The sequence below is a fragment of the Heterocephalus glaber genome, unplaced genomic scaffold (genome assembly GCF_053883595.1).
Source record: "Heterocephalus glaber isolate CG9 unplaced genomic scaffold, H.glaber_assembly_v1.0 deba00001465, whole genome shotgun sequence".
Taxonomy (NCBI): Eukaryota; Metazoa; Chordata; class Mammalia; order Rodentia; family Bathyergidae; genus Heterocephalus; species Heterocephalus glaber.
Window position 1 is genome coordinate 4,153,229 of NW_028258312.1, and position 25,879 is coordinate 4,179,107.

Consider the following 25,879-nt stretch of genomic DNA (forward strand, 5'->3'; position numbering starts at 1 on the left):
GAGAGGATAACAAAACTATAAGTGGCTTTATGTTGCACTGTTGGTATTTCAAAGCAAGATTTTTCCTCTAGTGTCACTGGAAATGAATAATAGTACCAGACAAAGAAAAAAAGTCTGTTGTAAACAAAACATATCACCTTACCTTCAGCTTGCGCCGAGCGTTGAATTCTTGGAGCTTCTTTTGAGCAGTATCCATGTGTACAAAATTGGCTGCTTTACCTGTCACCCATGGATGCTGGAGAGCTTGAAAGGTCGTCAGCCGTTTCTTAGGGTCCAAAACAATTAATTTTCTGACCTGAAATAATAAAGAACAATAGACTTAGGGAAACCATTTTTGTGACCTGGACTTGCCTTGTTTGTGAACTTCAGGATCTTCTGTTTTCCAAACAATTGTGCTGAGCATATTTTTTTTCAAAAATGTTTAAGCTTCAGATCACTGTAAGTAGGACTGGCTTAAGGATAGCAGTAGCTGAAGAAGACAAGACAGTAGCGTGTACTAACTGAGACCCCAAACTGGCAGATTGCTTTCCAACAGAAGCCCCAGAAACAGGTCCTGGCTTGCCTGCGGACTAGATGCCTAGATGCTCTTTGAAGAAGAGCCAGCATCTGAATAATTCTAGCCTGCACCTCACAATCACCTAGAATTCAGAACTTGACATACAACTTCATGTTAAGAGGATCATTCGGGCATCATCATTCTTTTTTTTTTTTAGGCATCATCATTCTTTCTGTGGGGATTAAGTGGCAAACAAAAGGGATAATATCCTAGCCCCTATGGAATACTATTTTATGATTCTCTTGCGGCTTGTAGTTCTTTCTTTTTAATTTCTTGATGTTTCTAGGAAAATAAGACCAGAAACTGGGTAAAAGTCATGTTAGAATCAGAATAGTCAGTGGCTTTGGGATATGAGTTGATTAAATGAATAAAGCTGACCAATGGCAAGCTATTCTGCAAGGTTTACTCCTGCTCCTAAGGATGAGCAAAAAATAAATTGTAAGGAAGATCAGCAAATGAAAGCATTCCCTGCCCTGGGCTCAGAAGGAGTGACCCTGTGTGAGGGAGAGGACACCTGGGGTCAGGAGGTGTGCTCCAGCTTTGTTATGTCTCTACTTTTGTGATCCTAGACATAGTCTGGCATGAATTGCTTACCCATGGACACTCAGCTAGTGTCCATTTTCTTACATGATTGAATCTTATTTCCACCTTCATTGTTTTGCAAATGGATTCTTATTTGTATATAAATTTTTAGAAACTCATGCAATCCTTTAATAAATTTAGAGTTTGGAACTATTAGCTGTAATTCACAAGGGACAGATGGAAGTGAACTCAGAGAAAGATTTTGCTACTTGTCTAACTGGTGGAGTTTGTATTCAAACTCAAGTCTGCATTATGTTAGACCTTATCTTTAAAATGAGAGTAGGACTCATCTTTAAAGTGAGGGAAAGACTAGATGGCTTCTGAGATCCCTCTTAATCTTCTGTGATTCAAAAGTCAGCTTTGGTTTTTCTCTAGAGGACTGAGTAAATATTTCAAGTATACTGTAGTGTCCTCTTTTTATAAGCAGTGCATCCCTCCCCAGAGGGTGTTTCCTGAATGCAAATGAACTTCAATGTTAGCTAAATGAGAAATAAGGTAAATAAAACAGAATGCACTATTAGTAAAGTGGAGCTTGTTTAAAATGCCAGTGATAATATAACAGGACTCATGTTACTGTAAGAATATTTTAATAAGTTTAAATGAAATTTCACGAGGAATACCGTTTCATTGAAGTATATCTAATACATGTATATGTAATAACAAGCCATGTTAAAACAAAATTTTGTGTAAATTATGTTTTGACTCACTTAGCATAACTTTCTTCATAAGCAAGGCTCTATTTTGCACATTATAATTCATTAATTAAATGCTATAATGATTGTAATTATAATTTAGCGATGAATAAAAACATTTATTTTCATTGTCTATAAGGAAAATTCATTAATAAGTATTATTAAAATTGCCTTACAATTAAAAAGAAATATGATATTAATAGAGGCATATTTTTAAGAAGGGTCTTTTCTATTAGTTAAAAATGAATTTATATCATTTTATTTTGGTTACACTTACCAAGTCCTTGGCGTTTAGAGATACTTCATCCCACCAGGGGGAGATAAAGTAATATTCACAATTCAGAATTCTCCTGAACATGAACTGATCACCTCTTTCATCATAGAATGGTTCAAACCCACAAAGTCTACAGGGAAAAAAATAGGGAATAAATAGTCTTTAAAAGAATAGTGCATTTCATCAGATTTCTGCAGAAATTCATGACTTTGTCAAAGCCTCTTGCTATGAACTGCAGTGTATGCAGCACAAGTATGTATCGCCTTGTTATAATTCACTTTTGGTAGAATAAAAAACACAATAATACCTCCAGAAAGTAAGAATAGTGAAATAAGATTTCTACAAAAAAGCTATGATTATAATAAGAATCTTTCAGACATGAAAGAACAGCAATGATAGTAACTAACATTAATATAGGGATCATGCTAAAGATTTTTCATGAGAACTAAGAAGACAGACTGATTAGAGTTTCAATTTAGTACAAAATGGAAGAGTTAGAATTGAGAGTAAAAATGAAAGGAAGAGTTTTTACATTTTATTCATCCCTATTCTCTGAATTCCCCTGCATAGAAATGAGTAAAGTATGACATCTATCCCCTTTTAGTATGGATTTCAGAGTGAACTAAGACAGGGGCTAAAATTATCATCAGGGAATGTCCCTAAAAGTGTTTTAATTCAGTGACCAGATGCAGCCAGCAGAAATAAAAAGCCTAAATTTATTTCATCCTTATACATGACCTTCACTTTTTACATCTTAAAAGCATCCCATTACATTCACTGTTACAGTTTGAATCTGCAATGACCCCCAAATGCTTATAAATTGATGGTTTTCTCTCCAAAACAGCAATGTTCAGAGATGGTGCTTTTGGGAAATGACTGAGTCATGAGGACTCTGATCTCATTAATACCTACTCCACTAGTGGCTCGATAATTTGATAGCCTATTGGAAACTCAGGAGGAGGGACAGAGTTGAAGGCAGTGGGTTCTTAGGGACTAATTCTCTCTCTCTCTCCCTCCCTCCCTCCCTCTCCCTCTCCCCTCCCTCCCTCTCCCTCTCCCTCCCTCTCCCCCTCTCTCCCTCTCCCTCCCTCTCCCTCTCCCCCTCCCTCCCTCTCCCCCTCCCCCTCTCTCTCTCCCTCCCCCTCCCTCTCCCTCCCCCTCCCTCTCCCTCTCCCCCTCTCTCCCTCTCCCTCCCTCTCCCTCTCCCCCTCCCTCCCTCTCCCTCTCCCCCTCCCCCTCCCTCCCTCTCCCTCTCCCTCCCTCTCCCTCTCCCTCCCTCTCCCACTCCCTCCCTCTCCCTCTCCCTCTCCCTGTCTCCCTGTCTCTCCATCTCTCTGTCTCTCTCTCCCTCTGTCTTCTGTGAAGTGTGCCACTCTATTTGCCCTGCTATGATGTTCTGCCCCATCACAAAATCTAGAAACAATGGCTTGATCTGGCCATGGACTGACACATTTGAAACTGAGGCAAAACAAATATTTCCTCTTTTAAGTTGTTTCTCTCAGGTATTTTGTCACAGTGACAGAAAGCTGACTAATATAGTCTCATTCATTTTGCATTACAAGGTCAGTATAAAAATGAGTGGGGAAAGTTTGAGAACAGGAATAGGGAAAAGAGGGGGGAAGGGGGAGAGAGAGAGAGGAGAAGGAAAAGGAGTTGCTGGTCTGGGATTATCAAGCTTCACCTATTTAGAGATGGGTATAGGTTCTGAAATCACTATGGACCAAAAAGAAACTGTAAAAAAAAATGGGAAAAAGAATGAGTAAGTTTAAAGATATCTTCTCAGACTCTTTCCTCAAGCTGGCCAGGTTTGTGCAGAGCATGAAAAATTCAAATGCATCCTGAAGTGGTGGACTTTTACAAAGAAATAGTTTCTTATGGCCTTTTCATCATGGAATGTCTCATTGGGATAGTCCTCGTTTCTTCCAAATATTCTGGAGCCAGCCAGGAAAATGCAACATTTGGGAATGCCAAGGCCTAAACTTATGCATTCTCCCTCTCTTTACTTTCCACAGTCTGCACAGGTAGGTCAGGAGCAGCATTCCAAGCATGCTAGCACCCTGATCTCAAGCTTGCAGACTTCAGAACTGTGACAAAATAAGTATCTGTTGGTTGAGCCACCCAGTCCATGTACTTTCTTATGGCAGCCAAGCAAGACTAATATGCTTGATTTCCAATCCTCTAAAATATCTCTACAAATTTCTATATTATGAGTTCCAAACCTAATTAGGTCACTCTCTAAATGGCAAAAAAAAAAAATGTGTTTATTTTGGAATAAACCTTTGAACTCACTGATATCTTGCTTTTTAGTTTTGCTACAGCAACCTTCCAGCCACTCTTCTATTTGGATTATGATTTCCCTTATAATTATCTCCAATTTCATCACCACTTTGATGAATCTCTTGAAACTTCTTTTTTTTCCACTAAGTTTATTGGTACATTTTAGGTATACAATACAGTTACATTCATTGTTGGGACCTTGTACCTTTACGTGATATATCTTCGTTCTTATTTTTTCCCCATTCCCCTGCCCTCCCTTCACCCCCTCCACCCTTCCCTATTTACAAAGACTTTGTTTCCATTTTTTTCCTTTTCTCATATTTTTTCTTTTCCCCTACCCCTCCCAATTCCCCTATTCAGTTAGGCCGTTTTTTCCTATTTCACAATATCAATTATACATTTTGATTCTTATTTACACTTTTAGTTTTCCACAGCAGAGAAACTATTTGGTATTTACACATGTGTGTCCTATTTATCTCACTTAAGAGTATGACCTCAATAGGCATCCCCTTAGCTACAAAGGTCTTTAGCTGAAACTTTTTTTTATTAGAAAGTGGTTTAGTAATGGAGTTGGAGATACCAAAGAATGAAATATTTAGCTCATTTCCAGAGAAATTTGTGCAGGTTATTAAGTCCAGGACCCTTGAGAACCTAACAGATAGGAAACAAAATTGATAGCCAAAATGCATGTAAACTATTATGATAAGAAATGTTCCAGTTTGAGATTACTTAAGAAATAAATATCTATTTGTTCTCTTAAAAGGACTAATAGCCTAGTTATTTTAGACAAGATGAAAATAAATAAACAAGAAAAAGTATCATAGGTGGGGTTGGTTTTCACATTCATTATGATCATCAAATAATTATTTCCCAAGTTTATTATACATGGTATAGCAAAATAAGACAGAAAAAAGCCCTGGAGAGAAATCTTGATCCCGAGAGAAATTCTGATCCCAATAGAATTACAAAATATAAAGAAATACTCATTATGAGAAAATTCTGTCATTAACTACATTTAGTATAAATAGAAAAACACAAAAAATTAAACAGGAATCTTGGTTCTTACGAGAACTCTGAGGATCTAGAAAATGCTATGTATTGGCAAAGAGTTTGCATAAAGATTGTTTTTCTTCACTCACAAGATGTAGGTGATTATTCCTACAGACCACATGTCCACCTCAGGTCCATAGGCACAGCCTCTAAGAATTTCAGGTGCTGCAGAAAAAGGGAAAATTGCATTAAATTGGAACTTAGATTCAGCATTCATATTTTAATAATAAGCAATGAGGAAGAAACAAATTCATCAACCAAACTTAAGAACCTCTTCAAAATTAATTTTCTGTTTCTAAACCACAGTATGAAACTATAATTTCTTACATTTACTTTAGTAGGAGAGATTATAATCTGGTTGAGGTCTATAAAAATAGTGCTATTAATTATAAGATTTTACATTGGAAGATCTGATATTGCTCAAATCAGGGGTATATCTCTGCTACAAAAGACCACTTACTTCAAAGAGAATTTTGTACACAGAAAAAGGAAAAATGAAAGTTTATCACAGTAAGTGGAAGAAAGTGCAATGATGCCATCTTGAGATCTAGATCAGTTCGGAGCAGGGGACATCCAGTAAATGTATCTAGTTGTATGCAGGGCAAGAATGAGGGCAGACAGTGGGGAAGGATGGACAATCTCTAGTGCTGTGAAGACTGGAGCAGGAGCTGAGAGCAGCCCTGTCGCATGTTCTGGCTCTGAGTGCTGCATGTAAGTCCCCAGAGAGAAGCTGAGCTCAGTTGGCTGGGAATCATAAACTGAAAAACTGAGACTTCCTGTACTACAAGGCTAGAAGGCTGCTTACAGCTCTGTCTACTGTTGTAAACAGGAAGGCCTTCTAACCTAGGAAATGGATCTAGAGTGGAGGAAAATGTGATATTTTATATTCTTATTACCTCAGAGCTGTGAAAATGGAAAGTTAAATGGGTCTGGTAGTTTGTACTGAGGGTTGGAGCTGTTATTGGTTTGCCTAGCAAAGGGAGAGAAAGAAAACTGAGCGCTCTGTCATCTATGGAGTGACAGGACTCAGCCTATGGCCCACAGAAAAGATTCTTCTATTTTAAACAAGTGTTGTAGGTGCCTTTGGGCTCTCTGAGGACAGAGATGCTTTCTATATGCCAAGGGCTCTGAGAGGGAGCCCTTGGGGACAACAAACACATTCTTTCTCCAGGGTAGAGGCTGGAGAAAAATGAACTGGATGCTTTGTCCATACCAGCTAGAAATGAAATATTAGTGTAGACTGTCAATGTGAGTTCTGGAAGGAGGCTGTCCTTATGGGACTCAATTTACCAGAAGGATTATTGTAAATTTTCCATTGATTCCTTTCACATGTATTCTGTATGCCATCCTTTTCCAATCAGGACTTTCTCTTCCCCATAGAAATTATGTCACATAAGATATAGGAAATGAGCTGGAGATTTAGCTCAGTGGTTCTGGAACCTGACTCGCAAGTGTAAGGTCCCAAGTTCGATCCCCAGTACCAAAAAAAAAAAAAAAGATACAGGAGATGAAGAGCCCATACTATGAAATGAAGGTGTGCACACTAAACAGCAATTCAGCAAGATGTACCCTTTAGGAAGCTATATCTGGACTCAAAATTTTTTTATCTACAGTGGAATTATTCCTAGAAAATTTTTCTTTTAAGATTTAATTAACAAAATTGAAAAAATGTGTGTTCATTGCCAACATCTTTCATTTTGTCAGGTTTTCTTTAATTTCCTGGGGCAATCTCTACCTCACAGAACACAGAACATCTCCGAGCACCAACAGCCCCCACAGTGAACTCCCACTGCAGATGCTTTATTTATCATGGTGCAAAGGGAGCTCAAATTAGGCTGCCACTTCCAGGGGGGATGCTGCTGCCTATCTTTGTCTCTGGGAGCTGTTCCAGACAGGGAGCTGAACATATGCATATTTAGCAAGAATGTTTAGTGTGCATTAGTTCTTCCTCACTCAAGTCTTCACATTAGTGAGTCTTATCTCTTATCTCATCTGAAATGTTATCAAGACCCGTGCTGACATTTAATCATAAATACAGAAATATATTGAGAAGAGTCTTTTATATTTAAGGAATCTTGGCTTTTTACCTTTAAATTTAAGTTAATTGGACTAGATGATTTCTGAGTTTACTTTGAGTTTTTTTTTTTTTTTTTTGTACCAGGCATTGAACTCGGGTCCTTGCACTTGCACAGCAGGTGGCGAAACCACTGAGCTAAATCCCCGGCCCTACTTTGAGTTTTAACCTACCATCCACTGTGATATTCATAAAGGATTATTGACCAATCAAGCAAGAAGAAAGGACAAGCACAAGCATCCGAACCTGTAGAAACTGCTGCATTTCCCATTTATTCTGTAATGGCTACAGTATGTGCTGCCCACCAGGAACTCTTGCTATTGGCTCTAGTGAAATTAATCCTCTCATCTGTGCTAGCCAGAGAGACATCTTGGCAACGTCAGGTGTTTTCTGTGTTCATTTCTCGCATTTCCCAGCCTAAGAGCATCAAAGAGCATGAATATGTTGAACAAAGTACCTTTTGGATCCACTCTACAGGCATATGAGTTTCTCACCTAACAAGTCAATATCTGATTATCCTTCACAGCACTGGGTGCAAACATATTTTTTGGAGGCGATTTATTTCCTTGTAAGGCATTATGTTGTAATGTGAGTAAACTTGTGGTGTGAAGGACTAAAATTCTTACACTGAAGATAACTGAGACAAAAGGAATATAAAATATCCTTGCCCTCCATAATTTCTCTTCTAAAAAATTTTCTTAAAGAAAAGAACATAAGGTATTTTAATCAGAATATAAAATTGGGGTAAAAAAAGCCTACACATCAACACTGAATTAGCATTTAAACATTTTCAAGTACTAATTGTTAAGACCTTTCTTCAGAATCAGCAGAATAAACTATTGTAAAATGTATCTAAACCTTCTCCAAGAGTCAAAAGCTTTTCATATAGCTTTCCAAAATAAATTTCAGGCTCTGGCACTCCAGTGCTTCAAGTCTCCTAGACATTAAATGTCCTCACATGTGATTCTACTAACTTATAATTGTTACGGTGGAGATCTAGAATGTCTCCCAAAAGTCTCATGTGTGTAGAAGTTGGACTTTTAAAAGGTGATTTGATCACGGGGCTGCTATACTCACTGATAAGTTCATAGCAGACTGTGCTATTAAGAAGTGGGGCCTGGTTGGAGGAGGCATGTCACTGGGGCCATGACCTGAAGAGTATATTCTTGTCCCTGGCCTTACCTCCCCCTACCCCTCTGGCTTCCTGGCTGCTATGAGGTAAGCAGCTTTCCGTAGCCATGCCCTCCCACCACACCAATTTTGCCTTGAAGCCAGATGACCATGGGCTTAATTTCCCCAAATTGTGAGCCAAATTAAACTGCTCTTCCTTTAAGTTACGTTTGTCAGGCTTTGTATCCAGCAATGGAAAAGCTGACAAAGACAGAAAATTGGTACTGGGCAAGGGAGCCATTGCTGGGACTATACCCGATCATATAGTTTCAAAACATTTTAAGTTTGCAGGAGGAATTTAGAAAGGTTTGAAAATGCAGGTTATTCACCAACTTCCCATGATGAATGTAATCATGTATAACAAACGTGTACCAGTAAAAATAAAGAGAAAGAAAATTTGGGCTTAGGGGTCCAAGAATGGTACAAAAAGAGCAAGATGTGTGACTCCAGTTGAAGTGCATAAGACCACAATGTTGAAGAAACGTGGAAAGTAAGGGGCAGGCACATGAAGTTGTCACTGAGAACAAGCACTCTATTGGAAAACGGACTAGAGGTTATGTGTGTTCCATTCTAGCAAGGGACTTGTGTAAACTTTGCCCATGTTTTGACACTTTGCTGTAGACTGAGATTAAGGATTGTGGACTAATTAATCTGGTGGAGAAAATTTCAAGAGAGCCCACCATGCAGTCTGTGGCATTTGGTTTTAGTCACATTTATAGTGAGAATCAGAAGCAAAAGGTGAGCAGAAAAGTTTGAAAATTTTAAAATTTGGCCCAGAAGGAACCATGCATAAAGTTGGGGCAAAAGTAGGTGTGGTTGTTGAAGAGACTGACACCGTTAAAAAGGAGTCAAGTGGGGGCCGGGGATTTAGCTCAGTGGTTTCGCCGCCTGCTGCGCAGGCGCTAGGACCCGAGTTCAATCCCCGGTACCAAAAAAAATAAAATAAAAATAAAAAATAAAAAAGGAATCAAGTACTTTTCATCACCACAATAGGAAAGATACCTTAAAGGCATCTCAGGAAATGGCTAGACCCACCCATTTTAGGCTCAACTGTGTAAATAGATAAACTATATTGAAAGACTTTGCTTTGAGAAGAGAGCTCCAGGGTGCCCTGCTCATTCAGGGCCACCCATGGAAGTGCTTCCCCAAGTTCAGCTCTCCTGACCCACAGAGCCCTCTGTAGCCGTGGTCTAAGGGGGCCCAGGCTACTTACTGCTCAACCTGAGGGCAGATGCTAGCATCATCCATATGGTGCTGGCTTTTTTAGGCATGCAGAATGTAAGAGTTGTGGGGTCATGGAGATTTCCAGAAGGCTTAGGAGGCCAAGCAATGTGCTCTTGACAAGCTGATGCATGAATTACTAGAATAAGCTAAAGGTATGGTGGAGACGCAAGTTGGAGATGCCAGGAATATGGATAATTTGCTGAAAAAAGCCACAGGCAGTAAGTGGAGCTACCCCAAGTGAGATGGCTGAAACTGGCAATGCCATGGGGCAAGGTCACCCAAGTCCTTTGAGGTTCACATCCTACCACAACTTGCCCAAGTCGATGTGATGAAGATGCAGGATTTAATGTTTGCCCTGGTGGGTTTTGATCTTGCTTTGATCCAATTTCTTTCTATCCTCCTATTTCCTCCCTTTTGGAATGGGACTGTTCATCCTGTGCCATTACATTATGTGCTATGCCACACATAACATCCCGTGCATGTTAGAAGTATTTAACCTTCTTTTTATGTTTACAGGGGTTCACAGCTAAGTTGCCTTTGGTTTTGTCTTTTTCAGCAATGCTGGAAATGTTAAGACTGGCAATTCTTAGAGAGGAGCTAAATGCTTCTTGAATTTGAGATAAACATGAGCCTTTTGGGGGGCAGAGGTAGAATGTTTAGTTTAGATCTAGAATGTCCCCTAAAAGTCTGTGTTCAGAGGTAGGGCTTTTAAAAGACGGATCATGGGGGTGCTATGCTCGTTAGTGGAATTAACCCACTGATGAGCTCAGAGCTGAGTGTGCTGTTAGGAGGTAGAGCCTGGTCAGAAGAAGCTAGTCAAGGGAGTGGGACCTGCAAGGGTATATTTTTGTCCTCAGCTCTTCCTCTTTTTTTCTTTGCTTTTTGGCCACAAAGAGGTTAACAGCTTTCCTTGGCTATGCTCTGCCACCAGATCATTTCCATTTTGGTGCCAGCCAGCCATGAAATGAATTCCTCAAAATCATAAGGCAAATTAAAGCTGTCCTCCTCTACATTGTGTATCAGGTATTGTGTCCAGCAACGGGAATGATTTTAGAGTAATAGATATCTTGCTACTTCGAATAAATTCAAAGAAAAGATATTGATTAGTTTACCTTTTAATGCAATAAGCACTTAGCTGTTCATGTTTTTTGTCACCTCATTACTAAAACAAACATGAAATTAGGGAAGAAGACATCATTTCTGGGTATAAAACAGTGTTTTTAATGACTTTAGTGACTGGACACATAGTTTAGAGGTAGCATGGCTGCCTAGCACCTGCAAGGCCCTGGGTTCAATCCCTAGCACATATGCACATGCAGACACAAGCACACAAAGCAGTTTTAAGACATAATCATGTCTCTTAGTCAATAATTATTTATTGACTTTTCTGGCTGCCCTCTAAGTAAATAGAAGTTATCTACCACATCCTAAAATCATGTTATTTCTCAGCAAATAGTGAATGCTATAGAACTCTCAGGATACTTCCTACCCCAATTTCCTACAATGTAATTTTGGTAAATGGTCTTAGAATTCCTAAGATGTGAGAGATGCCCCTTTAAAAAGCAATTGTACTTAGGGCTGGGGATTTAGCTCAGTGGAACTACACCTGATCCCCAGTACCAAAAAAAAAAAAGCAATTGTACTTAATATAAAAATTACACAAAAATTCAAAATTTGTGGTATTTATACCAATATACCACCTAGACCACAGAGTGGTAGTTTAAAAAAATGTTTTATTACTACATGTTAGTCATATAGAATAATGAAATGATTTTTAAAAAATGATACCACCATGAAAGCATCCAGAGATTGAAGGTCTATCTAGAAATTGCAATGAATTATATTTTACCAAATAAAATCAGTGTAATCTCATCTGGAGATGGTCCTGAAATTGAAAGCAGTGGGTATGGCCTATAACACATTTACAGGGATCACTGGTGTTAGATTTTCCCTCTTTTCCTAATGTCTTAGGGCAAATATAAAGGAACAATTTTGGTCATTGACTGTACCTTCATCAGTGCTCTATGTGAGCTGTATTAGCCTTTCCTGTAGATTTAAAATTACAGTCTAGCATTCTTTATCTGAATATTTTTCATGTTGCTGTTAACTCTTTTAAGAAAGACAAATCTGAAGGAAACTAAGATAAAATCAAGAGATTTATTTAGTCATTCATTAAATAAATTATCAAATATTTACTATGCACCTGCTGTATAATGGACCCTGTGCAGAGGGCTGCTGAGAGATAAACAGAACAATTCTCTGCCATTACAGAGCTTACAGATTAGTTGGAGAGGAGTATTAATGCCCTTCCTCTCACTGGGACAAGATACTGGACCCTGGAATCTTAATGAAGAGGTTTATTTGGCTCATAGTTTCAAAGGGTTCACTCCATGGTTAGCTGACTCTAAAGCAGAAATGGCATGGTGGAAGAAATCTGCTTACCTCATGGCAGTTAGGAAGGGGGGAGAGAGAGAGGGGGAGAGAGAGAGAGAGAGAGAGAGAGAGAGAGAGAGAGAGAGAGAGAGAGAGAGAGAGAGAGAGAGAAATGAGGAGATCTGGGGAGAAGAATATACCCTTCAGGTCACGCCCCAGGACTCACCTTTTCTGACCAGCCCCCACCTCTTAATAGCACAGTGAGCTGTGAACTCATCATCAGATTAATCCACCAATGAGTAGAGTGCCCTGATATTCAAATCACTTTAAGTCCCACCTCTGAACACACGAGACTTTGTGGGATATTATACATGTAAACCATAACAGGAAGTTATTGCTAATTTAAAAAATGAAGGAATGCAGAGTAGTAACTGAAGTACTTGGAAGGAGGGTGTCTTTAATAGGAGTTGGCCTGGTCATAGAGAGCAAGAAAGATGAGCAGAGGAAGCAAAGTTTGAACTGAGACATGAAGGACCTAAAGATGTTTACTGGGTAAAAGAGGGAGAGGGTGGGGAAAGAGAGAGAAGAGAATTGCAAGTGGACTAAGCACCTATGCAAAGACCTCATGGCAGGAAATGAAGGACCCTAGTTAGCAAGACAGACTCCATATTGCTGCTTGACCCACCTGCCTGCCCTTTAGATGAACTCAGAAGGAGGAAGCTTAAAAACCTCCTCCCCTTAGAAAGTCTCTTTGTAATAGCTAAAAGTTGGAAACAGCCCAAATGCCCATCAACTGGAGACTGGATAAAGAAAATGTGGTTTTTTTATAAAATGGAGTACTACTCAGCCATAAAAAATGAGAAATTAGAGACATTTAGAGCTAAGTGGATGCACCTTGAGGCAATACTCTTAAGTGAAATCAATAGGACACACATGTGTAAATACCAAATAGTTTCTCTAGTGTGAGAAACTGAAAGTGTAAATAAGGACTAAATGTATAATAGGTCATGGGAAATAGGAAGAAAAGGGGCAAAGGGGAAGGAAGTGGGAGGGGTAGGGGAAAGGATAGAAGGGAATGGGATTAATATGAGAAAATGGAAAAATAGGAACAAAATCTTTGTAAATAGGGAGGACTGCAGGGGTTGAAGGGAGGGCTGGGCAAGGGTGAAAAATAAGAACCAAGCGAGACTATGTAAAGGTGCAAATTTCCAATGATGAATGTCATTATATTGTATACCTAAAATATACCAATTATTAGAATGACTAGTCGATAATGTAAAATAGGAATAAAAGGTCCAAAGGGGTAGGGGTAGTGGGAGGCACAGGGGAAAGGAAAGAAGGGAAAGGAAAAAATGATGAGAAATGGAAAAAATGGAAATAAAGTCTTTGTAAATAGGGAAGGGTGGAGGGCCTGAAGGGAGGGCTAGGAATGGGGAAAAAATAAGAACCAAGATGCATTATATAAAGGTACAATTCCCAATGAGAAATGTAATTGTGTTGTATACCTACAATGTACCAATAAAAGAATTTAATACAAAAAAACAAGAAATAACAATTAATCAACTATTGTTTTACAAATGTTTTAACAGCAGAACGTTCCGCTTCTGTACCTTTTGCTTGCTTTACTAGCTCTATCCCATAGGGGGGCCTAGAAACTGTGGGCCTCGAAGGGGTATAAAACATGTTTGTCAACCCTCAGTTGAGGCTTGAGTCCGATGCTCGGCTCGGGTCCTGGCCGGTAATAAACTCCTGTGTGGATTTAATATTGGTCTCTGGTTGGTTCTCTCTCACTGGGTGTAACAGGAAAGAGCAAGGCACCCTGGAGAAATCAAAGGAAGCCAGTTGGCTGGAGCATGGCCTAGGTGTGCAGAGAGGTCCAGGTATAATGATTTCCTATGAGGCAGGTAGACACTAGACTGCGGGCCTACTAGTAGTAGTCAAGAGATTCTGTATATTTATTTCAGGTTTTCTTCTCTGCTTTCACTTTAATAATCAAAGCATATAGGAAAAAATACCTATGCACATCTGAAAGCCTGAATCTGACTTTCCAGAACTACTCTCCCTGATAGAGAGTTAGAGAAGAAACACTGTAGGATTGATCACTGTAGAGGACTGCCTTGAGTCCAGAGTTTTCTGGGAGCTTCAAATATCCACCTCGTCAGCTGGTGTAGTGGGACAGGCCTGTCATTCCTACACTCTGGGTGGCAGATGCAGGAGGATTGCAAACTCAAGTCCTGCCTGGATGACTGTGATTTAGTGAGACCCTGCCTCAAAATAAAAAGGGCCAGTGGTATAGCTTAGGGTGAAAGCCCTGAATTCAATCTCCAGTAATCCTTCCCATGCACACACATCTTTAACCCAGCATTTGGAGTCTCTACATTTTGCCTCCAAAGAAGCGGCAGTGTGGAAATAGAAATGGGAAGAAGAAGAAAGAGAAATGAGGAAGAATGTATCTACAGAATTCACAAGACATTGTGTGATCATTCTCTGCCTCTTCTCGTTCTTGATTTGGCATATGGGGCCCCCAGAGAACTCACTCTGGGAAGCTACCTAAGAATGGAAGCAGCACCCACAGCTAGGCAGACCCCAAGCTGGGTGTTTTTCCTGCCATGTGTACCTTTGGTAGTCCTTTGTCTGTCTGTAGCTATATTTGCTAAGAAAGGAGTAACTGGCTGTTTAAAATTTGGTGCCTTCTTCGCCTTGACACAGAGAGGAAGGTAACACCCCAGTCTGATTTGCTAAGTGCTCAGGGGAGGAGGTGTAGCCAGGAGTGGAAGAGGCTTGCGTCCCCTGGGATGGCTTCAGGTGGGGTGGAGGAGGGACAGTGTGGGGCCTCTGCCCTGCAGCAGCCTCTCTGTCCACTGTGACTTCCAAAACACCATCAGTTCCGTGCGTGTCATGCTGTGAAAGTGCGGGACTGAGCGTGTATCTGAAGCCGCTCCTACTTTGGTTATCTGTGACTTGAGAGCAAGATGCAAAAGTTACAAGGATGTTTTGGAACACGGTGAGATGCTTTATGTTGTGAGTCATTCTTTCCATCCTCTGGTGCTTTTGATTTTTCACACTGTAGATATCAGTCAATTCAACTCCCACTTCATGTTTTTCATTTACACTGTTTAAAAAGTCCTGCTTGTCACACCAATCATGTGATTTGCTCTTTGTATCGGTCTTATCAATGGGTAAAGAAACAGTCTCTTTTCTTCACCTTATTTTTTTATATTCTTAATAATACCCTGAAGAGAAAATGAAATATTTGAGAACACTTAGTGCTTTTTTACAGAATAGAGAGGGGGGAAAGACAACTTATTTTTATTAGTCTGAGAAATTCACTTGTATGTAATTTCATTGAGCCTTCCCACCTTGAGATAATTGCAATTTCCTCCCGATCTAAATCAGATCGACTCTCTCAGTTATTTCAAAGTTGTGATGGATGCTGGCCAAGAAGTATTAACTGTTAAAAAGTTGCCTTTCAATGTTTGTGGGATAATGTAGAGTATAAATAAACTCAGCTCATCTCAATACTAAGATTACAGAAGAATCTCTTCTGTATATGGAGATGCAAGAGTTTACAATGTAAACTCCCGTATGTTCAATATGGCAAATACTGTGCTTTTCTCTAGGGGATCTATAATGTTTTTGACTGATGATTATCAATAATAATTCTTTTGAAACTTTATATTTTTATTTAATGAACATTATTTCTGTAATAACATTCTCAAGTGGAACATTTTTGTGGGTGTTCAGGGCCAAAATAATACACTTTAAGCAAATTTTCTACCCACTTGCCATCAATCACTTCTTCCTTTTGACCTCTTTTCCTCCCTCATTCCACCCGCACATATGCAATAATAGAGCTGAATCCTCACAGAACTGTGAATCTTTTGGCATGGTTGGCTCTGCTTTTGGGGTAAATGACTTACAGTTACACAGAAGTGGAAAAAGAAAATACCTTATGGTGTGGAGATCCCAAGGTTAAGGATTGCTATTACATTAAAAGACTATCTTTAAAGAGAGCATGAGAAATTAGGGGATGATATTGGTAAAAATCTTTTCATACTTAATTTTATCTGCCATCTCAGGCCAATATATACGTGGTTAACTTTGATTTAAATGGCTTTCATAATCCTCGATTTAGTTTACACATATAGAGTACCTAGATGGCTTTTGTGTTAATATTATTTAATTCCACATCTATTGTGTGATACCCAAATTAACAGGATTCTTGCTTCCCTCCCCTGATGATAGATCTGGGTCCCGACAGTAGAGTCAATCTGCTTTTAGGAATACTTCCCAAGCCAGGGAAGGGCAGCTCCTTCTACCGCTGACAGGCTTAGTTGTTAGAAATATTTTTCAATATTGAACCAAAAATCTGTCTAGAAACATTGATTCATAGTCCCCAATTCTGTTTTTTGGCGCTTCTTCTCTTATTTGAAGTTCTATGAGTGACAAATGTGGTTCCTTCTCTTCTCTCTGGCCTCCTGATGATAGAACTGTGAGTGATCAGTATGGTTGTCTCCTTTTCTCCCTTGAGGATGCCTGATAGTCTTGTGACTAAATACTATCTATATGCTGATAACATCCACACTTACATCAATAGCCAAGTCCTTGTCCCTAATCTCTAGACACATACCCTTGTGCCCACATGTTCTTGCTGCTTAGATATCTAACAGACAACTCAAAATGTACACACCCAACCTGTTAGTCCAAACTTCAGTTCCAAATCAGTAAATGTTATCTCCATCCTTCCCGGTGTTTGGTCTTCCCTCTGTCACCTTGCTTTCACCATCCAACCTCTCCTTGCTAGAACTTAAATACACCCAGTGCTCCCCTTCCACTAAAAAGCTCTTGCCCTACATATCCACATGGCTTGATCTCATCCTTATGGCTTTCAAGTTCTTGTGCATACATTCCATTCTCCCATGAAGTGTTCCCTGATCATTCTTCTTAAATTACAACCCTTTCCCAGTTTTATAACACAGAACTGACCACTTTCTCTATATAATTTATGTATATGTTTTATCACTTTTTCTCCCACTAAAATATACTACCCTGAAGAAAGAGCTGCTGCTTTGTTTTGTTTTGTTGTTTCCTGCTATATCTTTAGCACAAAGTTCACAAAAGCTCCATAAATATTCAGTAAATGGAAAAAGGGCCGAATGTCAATCTGCACAGCTAGAGTTCCTCCAAATATACTTTATGACAGCACCACATCAATATAAAGACCAAAGGAAACTCTTCCACTTTTCTCTTCCAAATACTGAACTTCCAACACAGCTCAAGATAAGCTCACACCCAATCTACAGAGTCCCTGTCCTCTCCAAGGTCAAGAACAAGATGAGCTGTTGACCTTTCTTTACCACCCGTTTATGTGGTTTATGTGTCCCCAGCCCCACTTTTCCTTTACCTGGAACTGTTCATCTGACTCAGTTGCTGCAAATATGTCTGTGACAGACGGTGGCTCAGGGACACTGCCTACCTACCTCAGGAGAAAAAAGGCTTGTTAATGAGAGGTGGACCTTGGGCACCCTTCTGCATCTAGCTGGCATCCTCTCCTTTCTTCCTTCCTGTCCCTGCTCATTGCCCACAAGCCCCACAGGAACATGGCAGGCAGTCCAGTAGAAAATTATAGGCAAAGATGTCGATATTTTATTATATATTTAATTCATTTCAGTTTTTTAAAAGTTCATTGTAAGAAGGAAATCACTTCTGTGGGTATTTAATTAATGATGTTATTCTTTGCATAAATAGATCACCAGCAACATTTGAGTCCTTATAGTTCACTTTCACTATTTGTTCTTCTAAGGATGAACACAAACACACTGTCTTTTAAGAAACTATACTAAAAACTTTATTTTACATTATATCTCTTTCATTTCAGTTTTCCTACATTTTTCATATTAATGAATGTTTGCATTAAAGTGTAACTTATTGGTTAACTGAACTTTCTGTTTTGTTGAGAGATAAATAGAAATCTCTTTTGTTCAGTGATAAGCTATTTAAATTTCATCTTAAATTCTGGTACTGTGAGCCCAGTGGGTATTAAAAAAAACAGCAATGTGATTACTTCACAGTTATTGCTGTAATAATGAACTAGCACTAAAGGAAGATAAGACTTTCTTTATGGTGTTGTGTGCTCTTGGAAAACTGTTTTGTTAGCAATATTTAAAAGAATACATTAAGTGTCAATATTCACATGACATGTTCAAACATTAGGTCCACTTGATATAGTCCAATAAATACTTAAAGAAATTTTTCTTATTCAGGAGCTTTTAGTTTTTAGACTCTTAAAAATAGTTCTGTAAGGTGTGTAAGTGTGTGTGTGTGTGTGTGTGTGTGCGTGCATGTGTGTGTGTATACTATTCTGCTTTTTAACCTGTTAAAATATTGAACTAAAATTTAATCCTTTTGTTCTTTACCTATGAAACATATTAGATACCTATTCTCCTAATGGTTATTCAAACACTTGAAATCCCTTGATGAAGCCCGTCTGAGCTCAGCGTTTGTTCACTCCGTGGAGCTCATGGCCTTTGACAAACAACACAAAGCAGTGAATGCCTGCACACAGGGGCACTGTCAGAGTAGATGCTGTCACTTACTTGGGAACTTCAGCACATTTCCTCTTTCATTCAGATCCTGTTTTTAATCCAATTATTTCCAATTTTGTAGAAATTTTTTTTTCTGGGCAACTCCATAGTTACTTAGTAAAATCATCAACAAAACTATTATTTGAAAAACCAACTGAGTCTTTAAAAGGTCTTGTTTAATTTTTATATCTTTTTAAAATCTACTCTCCTTAGCAACCATCAGTCATATTTAGAGAGTTTAAAAATCTGTCACAAATCATAAATATCAGAAAATATCAATGTCTGTTAATCTCAGGACAAAGTTTTAAAAATGTGTCCTTTACGTCAAAAAAAAAGAAACAAAACGTGATACCATTTCAAAGACTTTGAACATAGTTCCCTAATTAGGACTTACTATTTTAAAGATGAAAAAGAAAAATTGGAGGAAATGAGCAAAGAAATGGATAGATTTTAATAATAAATAACAAGAAAATGATTATATATTGACAATTACTATAATTACTTTGATAATAACTATTGTTTCTTGTATGTTCCAGTTCCTAGGCATTATGCTAAGAACTTTACATATATTATCTTATGTTTTTCCTTACTATGGCCCTATGAAATAAATGTTATTATTATTCCCATTGTAGAGTTGTGAAGACTAAGATTTAGAAGTTTTCATTAATGTCTTCAAGGTGGCACTGATAGTGGGATCCAGCCCTGTGACTCTAGGCCTAGTAGAATGTGAAAATATGCACAACCCAGCAACCACAAAAACACAGCAGTCTACGCCTGTGAGCAATAAGTAATACAACCAAAATATGGCCAGCCCATGCTTCTGGCCATCCTCCCACTGTGTGGTAAAGGCAGATAATGAAAGATTCCTGATATCCCTTATCGTGGATGAGAAATGCATATGTCATCTTACAACTGAACATGGGGTTAGTGACATTCAGTTTTCTGATTCATCACTATTTGTTGAAAGAAAATTCTTAACAGCTTCTGGGCTCTGAAAATAGAATGTGAATAAATAGCGAAGTACAAATACGAAATGTGAACATACATAGTTTAATTATGCTTGTGAATAAATTACATCATGGATATTAGGAATATTCTTTTACCTAACTCCTTTGCATGTGGGTTTTTCTTCTGTGTCTGGAATGGGAGTTAATACTCATAGTTACATTGTAGCACATTCATTAGAAGCCATGGCCCAGTGGATATTCTTTTTGTTTTGTTTTGTTGCTTTGTTTTTCCATACCTATGGCTTTTTCCAGTGATAAGATGTTGAAAATCTGTCCCATGCTGAACTCTTCATGGACTACTATAGAACACTGGTCATTGACTTCATTTACCTGGGTCACAAATTTTAATTTTCTGGCCAGGGTTTTGGTTTTGACTGTTCACTTTTCCTAAAAAAAAATAATGCGTATTTGCCTAAACATGAAGCATCTGTGATTTTTCTTTTGTGACTCATTTATAAGTGAGCCCTTTCTTGTTAGTGGCCTGAGGCAAAGGTTCTATGAAAGTGACCAAATAGGTAGGATTTCCTTTTCTTATTTCCTGAGAAATGACAGGTGATATAACATAAACACTCACTCACTCAAAAGATGCAATTTGAAGAGCCTTCCATGAAAAGCAGAAACTGGACACATGTATGAAAGAATACTTGACCTCGACTGTGATTGCCCTATTAACAAGCAACCAGAAAAGCTCACACTTCTTCTGTCTGTCAAGTAAGGGTCTCAGACACCTTTCCAAATTGACGTAAAGTCTCTGTATTATAAATATTCAAAATTTTCTATATATTTTGATGTTTTTGACATTATTTAAAACAAACTTTTTTTTTTTGTTCTTATGTTGGTCCATTTTAGGTATACAATTCATTTACATTTATCACTGGGTGCTTGTACCTGTACACGATGTATCTTGGTTCTTATTTTTTTCCCCATTACCTGTGCGCCCTTCACCCCCTCCGCCCTTCCCTATTTACATAGATTTCATTTCCATTTTTTTTTCTTTTCTCATAGTTTTTCCTTTCCCTCTTTTCCTTTCCCCTTCCCCTCCCTTCATAAAACAAACTTTCTGGCTGCAGAGAGACTGGGGCTAGTTAATTCTTAAAGACCCTCCCCTCCACATGCATACTTTGATATACAAATAACTGATGCAAACCCTTCTCTATCTGGCCTTTATATCTAAGGAAGCAAAATGCTTATGCTTTAATTATTCCAGGCACAGGTGGTAGCCACTAGGGGCAACCCTATAGCTTAGAGCTCACCAGTTATCAAAGGAGCCATTCCGAAACTGCTCATGCTGCTCTAACTTGCTTTTCCCTGGAAAGCCAATAAACGCCTTGGCCTAAACCTTCCCTTGCTGCTACTCCTGTCCACAGCCTCCTGACCACACTGGTGCCTTTCCTACATGGCCCTGTGTGGCACGCCATGCTTCTGTTCCTAGGACCTCAAGTATAACAAATTTTCTTTTTTTTCCCCTGAGCTTTTTCTCCCTCTCCTCTGGTGTCCATACCTGACGAATTGTATTATACTCATTACAAACAGATTCTGTGTAAAGTTGGGCTTTCTATAGCATGATAATGATTCTCACTAGTCTTGCACTTGGGTCTCATTTCCAACTCTCTCTATAAAGGGGTAGTTTTCTCTCCATCTACTTATTCAAGGACACATGCCAAACTGATGATATTACTTATATGTGGTGAGGACAGAAAGGGCTAGAATTAAGAGCGATTCTCAAATTGTTTTAGCTTTACCTGTAAGTGGGCTGATTATTATAGAACAAGTTAATATAAACACTCATTTTTATATTAAAATGTTTATTTAGTTGAACACACTGGATCTTGCCTTCGGTCTGGGTCATCTGCTTCCTGTTCCCTGGCATAAGTGTGACCTGTTTTTTCCCTGGATCAGGTTTTCCAGTGTTTTTTGTGTTACTTTACAGAGAATACCCCTAAAATCCTACACTCTCTAGACTCTCACTTTGAGGTAGTATCTCAGAATAGTTCCTTTGGGTCAAGAACATGTACAATTAAATATATATTTATTCATATACAAGTTTAACCTTATTCTAGTGTATAAACATTTAAACTTTACTCATTTTTTTACTTCCTAGACTGCTCCAACGTACAAAATAGTAACACCATATATATCTAGCCCTTTTGAGTCCATAAAGCATTTACATTTTTCCTCTCTAGCCCCAAAATAGTCCTCTGAGGTAGGCATATTCTAACCTACTAGAGAATTTTTTTTTTTTTTTTTTGCCACTTTCACCTTTTCTTACATTGCAGCAAATTATTCCTTCCTGGTAAACTGTTACTTACAAGAGAGTGGAAAGGTTATCTTGATCATTCTCAACACTCAGCTACCTCTTGCCCTATTACATGGCCTCTAAGGTGATATGCATATTCGCAGGACAAAAAAATAAATAAACAAGAAATAGGCCTCCATTATAAAATAGCACTGTCTATGAAATGAGTCTGTCTATGTTAAGGACAAGGGATGAAAATAGCATTTTACAATCATTTTACATCTAAAAGTGCTTGGATTTATGAATAGGTCAAAAATGCTATCCCCACTGAGAATCTATTTAAGAAGGGACAGCAGCATGTGTGTTGATTTTTGACTTAGAAAGGTTGGAAAGGAAATTTACAATAGCTTTCTAATTTATCTGTTTTCTTGCCATCTCTTTCTCCCTCAAATCCATCTGTCATACTGTGTCATAATCTAGATATTTACAACATACAAACTTGATTTCAAAGTACCATCCTGAAGATAAATCTTTGTTGTGTCACCATTACACCAAATCATCTGAACTCCTTAGCCTGATGTACAGATTCCTTAAAAATGTGCTCCATCCTAGCTTTATAAAGCTGCACCTCTGCACCAAGGACTAAGTTCCAGTTGTACAAAGTGGCAAAGAGACAAACAGCCCCTGAAACTATCAGATGCTGCCACTCCTCCATGACTTTGCTCTCCCTGTGTCCACAGACAAAGAATGCCCATAACCACCCTTCCCCGTTTAACTTCTATCCATCCATCCATGTCCAGCTCTAATTCCCTCCTCTGTCGATACTTCCAGCCAGGACTAACAATTCCCTTCCTTCTGTATCCTTGAGCATTTGACTCAGATAAATGTAGGACTTTTCACAAAATAAACTTCCAATTATTATGTAGAAGCTTTTCTTCTTTTGTAGTCCATGAAATCACTGAAGAACAAGACCATATTGTATTTATCCTTGTAACCTTAGTGGAGTCTATTAGTCATTCAGTGTTTATTTTATCAATGAATGTATCATTCTTTCATAAAATGACCACTCTGAATTGCTGTAAGAAACTGCTGTCTTCACTATAATTACAGACCTTGGAAGGATACTGCTTGCTGGTAGTTACAAAAGGGACTCCTTAGAGATCACTGGTTTACTCTCTTTCTGATCCTCCCTAATCCAAGGCTGCTCAGTTCTCAGGAAACTGTGCAAACTACCCACCTGCTGGGAAAACTTAGTGTTTGGCATTAGATAATTATTATTAAGTTGTCCATCAGCTTTCTTCTTGTGAGGAATCCTTAATTTGTTTTATCATTCTTTTTTTCAATTCTCTTTCAATTCTACCAGTTGGTTAGCAATTAGTGATGATAAATGGGCAATCTTGTTTGGCACATGATAGTAAATTTAGCTTCTCCCAAGCCCAGTCTTGGAGAGCTGGAGCATGAAAGAAATGTAGCAGGAGGACAAATAAAGTGATATGAACTGGGGACAGGGAAAGTACATATGGCACCAGTAGGAGTGAAGGTCCAAAGAGAGATTGTCAAGAGAATTGTTTAAGGTGAAAAAAAAAAAAGACATCAAAACCAAACAAGATGACGCCTATATCCGGCATGATACAGTCCAAAGGTTTTCGTATTTTCTCCTGTTTGGGAAACTTGCTTCATAAGTTTATGATAGAAGTAATGAGTTGTATAACACAATATCATTTTTTGAGGTACTGGGCACTGAACCTAGGGCCTTGCACTTCTAGGTGGAGTACTCTACCATTGATTGAGCTACACCCTCAGCCTCCTAATCCCATTCTTAATGCTAAGCATGTATGTCTTCGTCAGCCAAAGTTCATATTATGAAATCTTAATCTCTCCTAAGTTGATGGCTTTGGGAGGTAGGGCTCTGGGGAGGGGAGTAAGTTACAAAGGTGGAGCCCCTCATGAAAGAGGACCAAGAGGAACCATTAACTCTTCTACAACATGAGGACACAACTAGAAGGCACCATCTAGGAACCAGAAAGTCAACTCCTGCCAGACACTAAACTTGCCAATGCCTAAATCCTAGACTTCTCAGCATTCAGATCTGTGAGCAACAATTTTTTGTTGTTTATAAGTTCCCAGTCTAAGGGGTTCTGTTATTGCAGGCTGAGTGGACTGACATACTTAATGAGTTGCAAGGAAATAGTATTTTAAATTTACCAGGGAAACTAACTTATCAAAATTAAATTACAAAATCCTTACATGGAGTTTTTCCTACTGATTATCTTCTTTCTCCTGAGTGGGTCCAAGAGTAACTCCTGCCCAGATGACATTTTAACAGAGGTATCCCATAACTAACATCGTGGAACCCCTCAGGAACAACAGGAGGTGATCTATCATTTCTGTATGACTTAGTATGGAGATGCACAGCAAATTTAAGTGTTTATAAATAGAGACATGAGGAATTAAAAATAAGAAGTCATTAAGAATAGATTTCCATGAAGGTAAAATATCTGTATTAAAGAGCATACCGCAGTACCCTGGGGTTCCACACACTGTCTTCATGAGTACTTGGTGTTCCACAATTTTAGAGAGTCCAAAATCAGCTATCAAGACAAGAAAAAAAAAATTGAATGAAGCAAATCTCTTCACAGCTGTTACATACACTTCAGTTCTCTGAAGATGAACTTAATTTATGTATATGTTTGCTTGCTTTTGTATTTGATTGTGAGGTGAATGTGGTTGGGGACAAGCTACCTGAAAGAGGGCGCTAAAAAAATTATTCAAGTTTTTAATGTGGAGAAAAATATGATTCCTGAACACATTCAAAAATAAATTTATATTTAATCTTTGCTCTTCTCTGTAATCTCCAGTTCTTGGAAAATAAGCTATTTTTTCTTAACATAACCATTGTAATAGTTATGTTTTGTCATAATGTTATTAATTCTGAGATTTACATGACAGTAATCCTAAGGGACAATATAGACTTGGCTATAATTCAGAACCTTTAATCTATTGTTGAAGATAAAAAATTAGACATTTATAAATGTCATAGAAATAAAAAGAAATATCAAAAGGCTTATTGTGATTGAAAATAAATAGCATCAATCCCTACTGCATTTGACAGTTAAGAATGTACTCTCATAAGAGAGTATAAGACCATTTGGGACAAAAATCTTTTTATTTATTCCTCAGAGAATTAGCTGGGTAAGATATTATCAAAGTTGCTACATTATTATCTATTTGCTGGACTACATCTCTCTGAGGAAACATCAGGAAACTGCTCAAGGCCATTCTTCAAGAGAGGCAGGTGCAGCACGGATGCCATTTTAGACTTCAAAGATAAACCCACATTTCCGCGGAGGTGCCTGATCCTTCTCAGTGAAAGCAGCAGGGAGCTCTTCAGAAAGAAAGTTTCTCCTGCCTAAATTAGTATCTATCCATCCATTTAAAGAAATTTCTTTAAGGATTAAATCTTTGAAAGTGATGTCAAAGGAAATGCAAACTCCCTGCTGTCCACTGCCTTTCAGGAGTGATTATGAGAACAAACTGGGTGCCCAGCAGGAGTTCCAGGGATTTTAGTTCCAGGGATTTTAGTTCCAGGGATTTTTTTTTTTTTTTTTTTTTAGTTTCAGAGTTTTTTTTGCATTCATGAAGCACATTCTGTTGCCTGAGCTCTTCTGTGAGAGAACAACTTAATTTTCAAAGGTGTTAACACTTGTAAATGCAGTGAACACATCAACTTAGTCCACTGGGACAGCACCAGAAATGCGAAGTTCTTCAGAGGATTTAATA

The 25,879-nt window shown here is 38.4% G+C and overlaps 1 protein-coding gene across 4 annotated transcripts in view; it reads right to left on the reverse strand.

Annotated features, from left to right (window-relative positions):
* Camk4 (calcium/calmodulin dependent protein kinase IV) overlaps window positions 1-25,879 on the reverse strand; it is a 224,522-nt gene that overhangs the window by 5,277 nt on the left and 193,366 nt on the right. For all 4 annotated transcript variants that reach the window (XM_004841772.4, XM_021255864.2, XM_021255863.2 and 1 more), the window contains 4 exons: window positions 24,616-24,690; window positions 5,521-5,596; window positions 2,108-2,234; window positions 143-295 (listed from right to left, as the gene is read on the reverse strand). In XM_004841772.4, coding sequence (XP_004841829.1) covers window positions 143-295; window positions 2,108-2,234; window positions 5,521-5,596; window positions 24,616-24,690 — 431 coding nt within the window. The remainder of the gene's footprint in view (window positions 1-142; window positions 296-2,107; window positions 2,235-5,520; window positions 5,597-24,615; window positions 24,691-25,879) is intronic.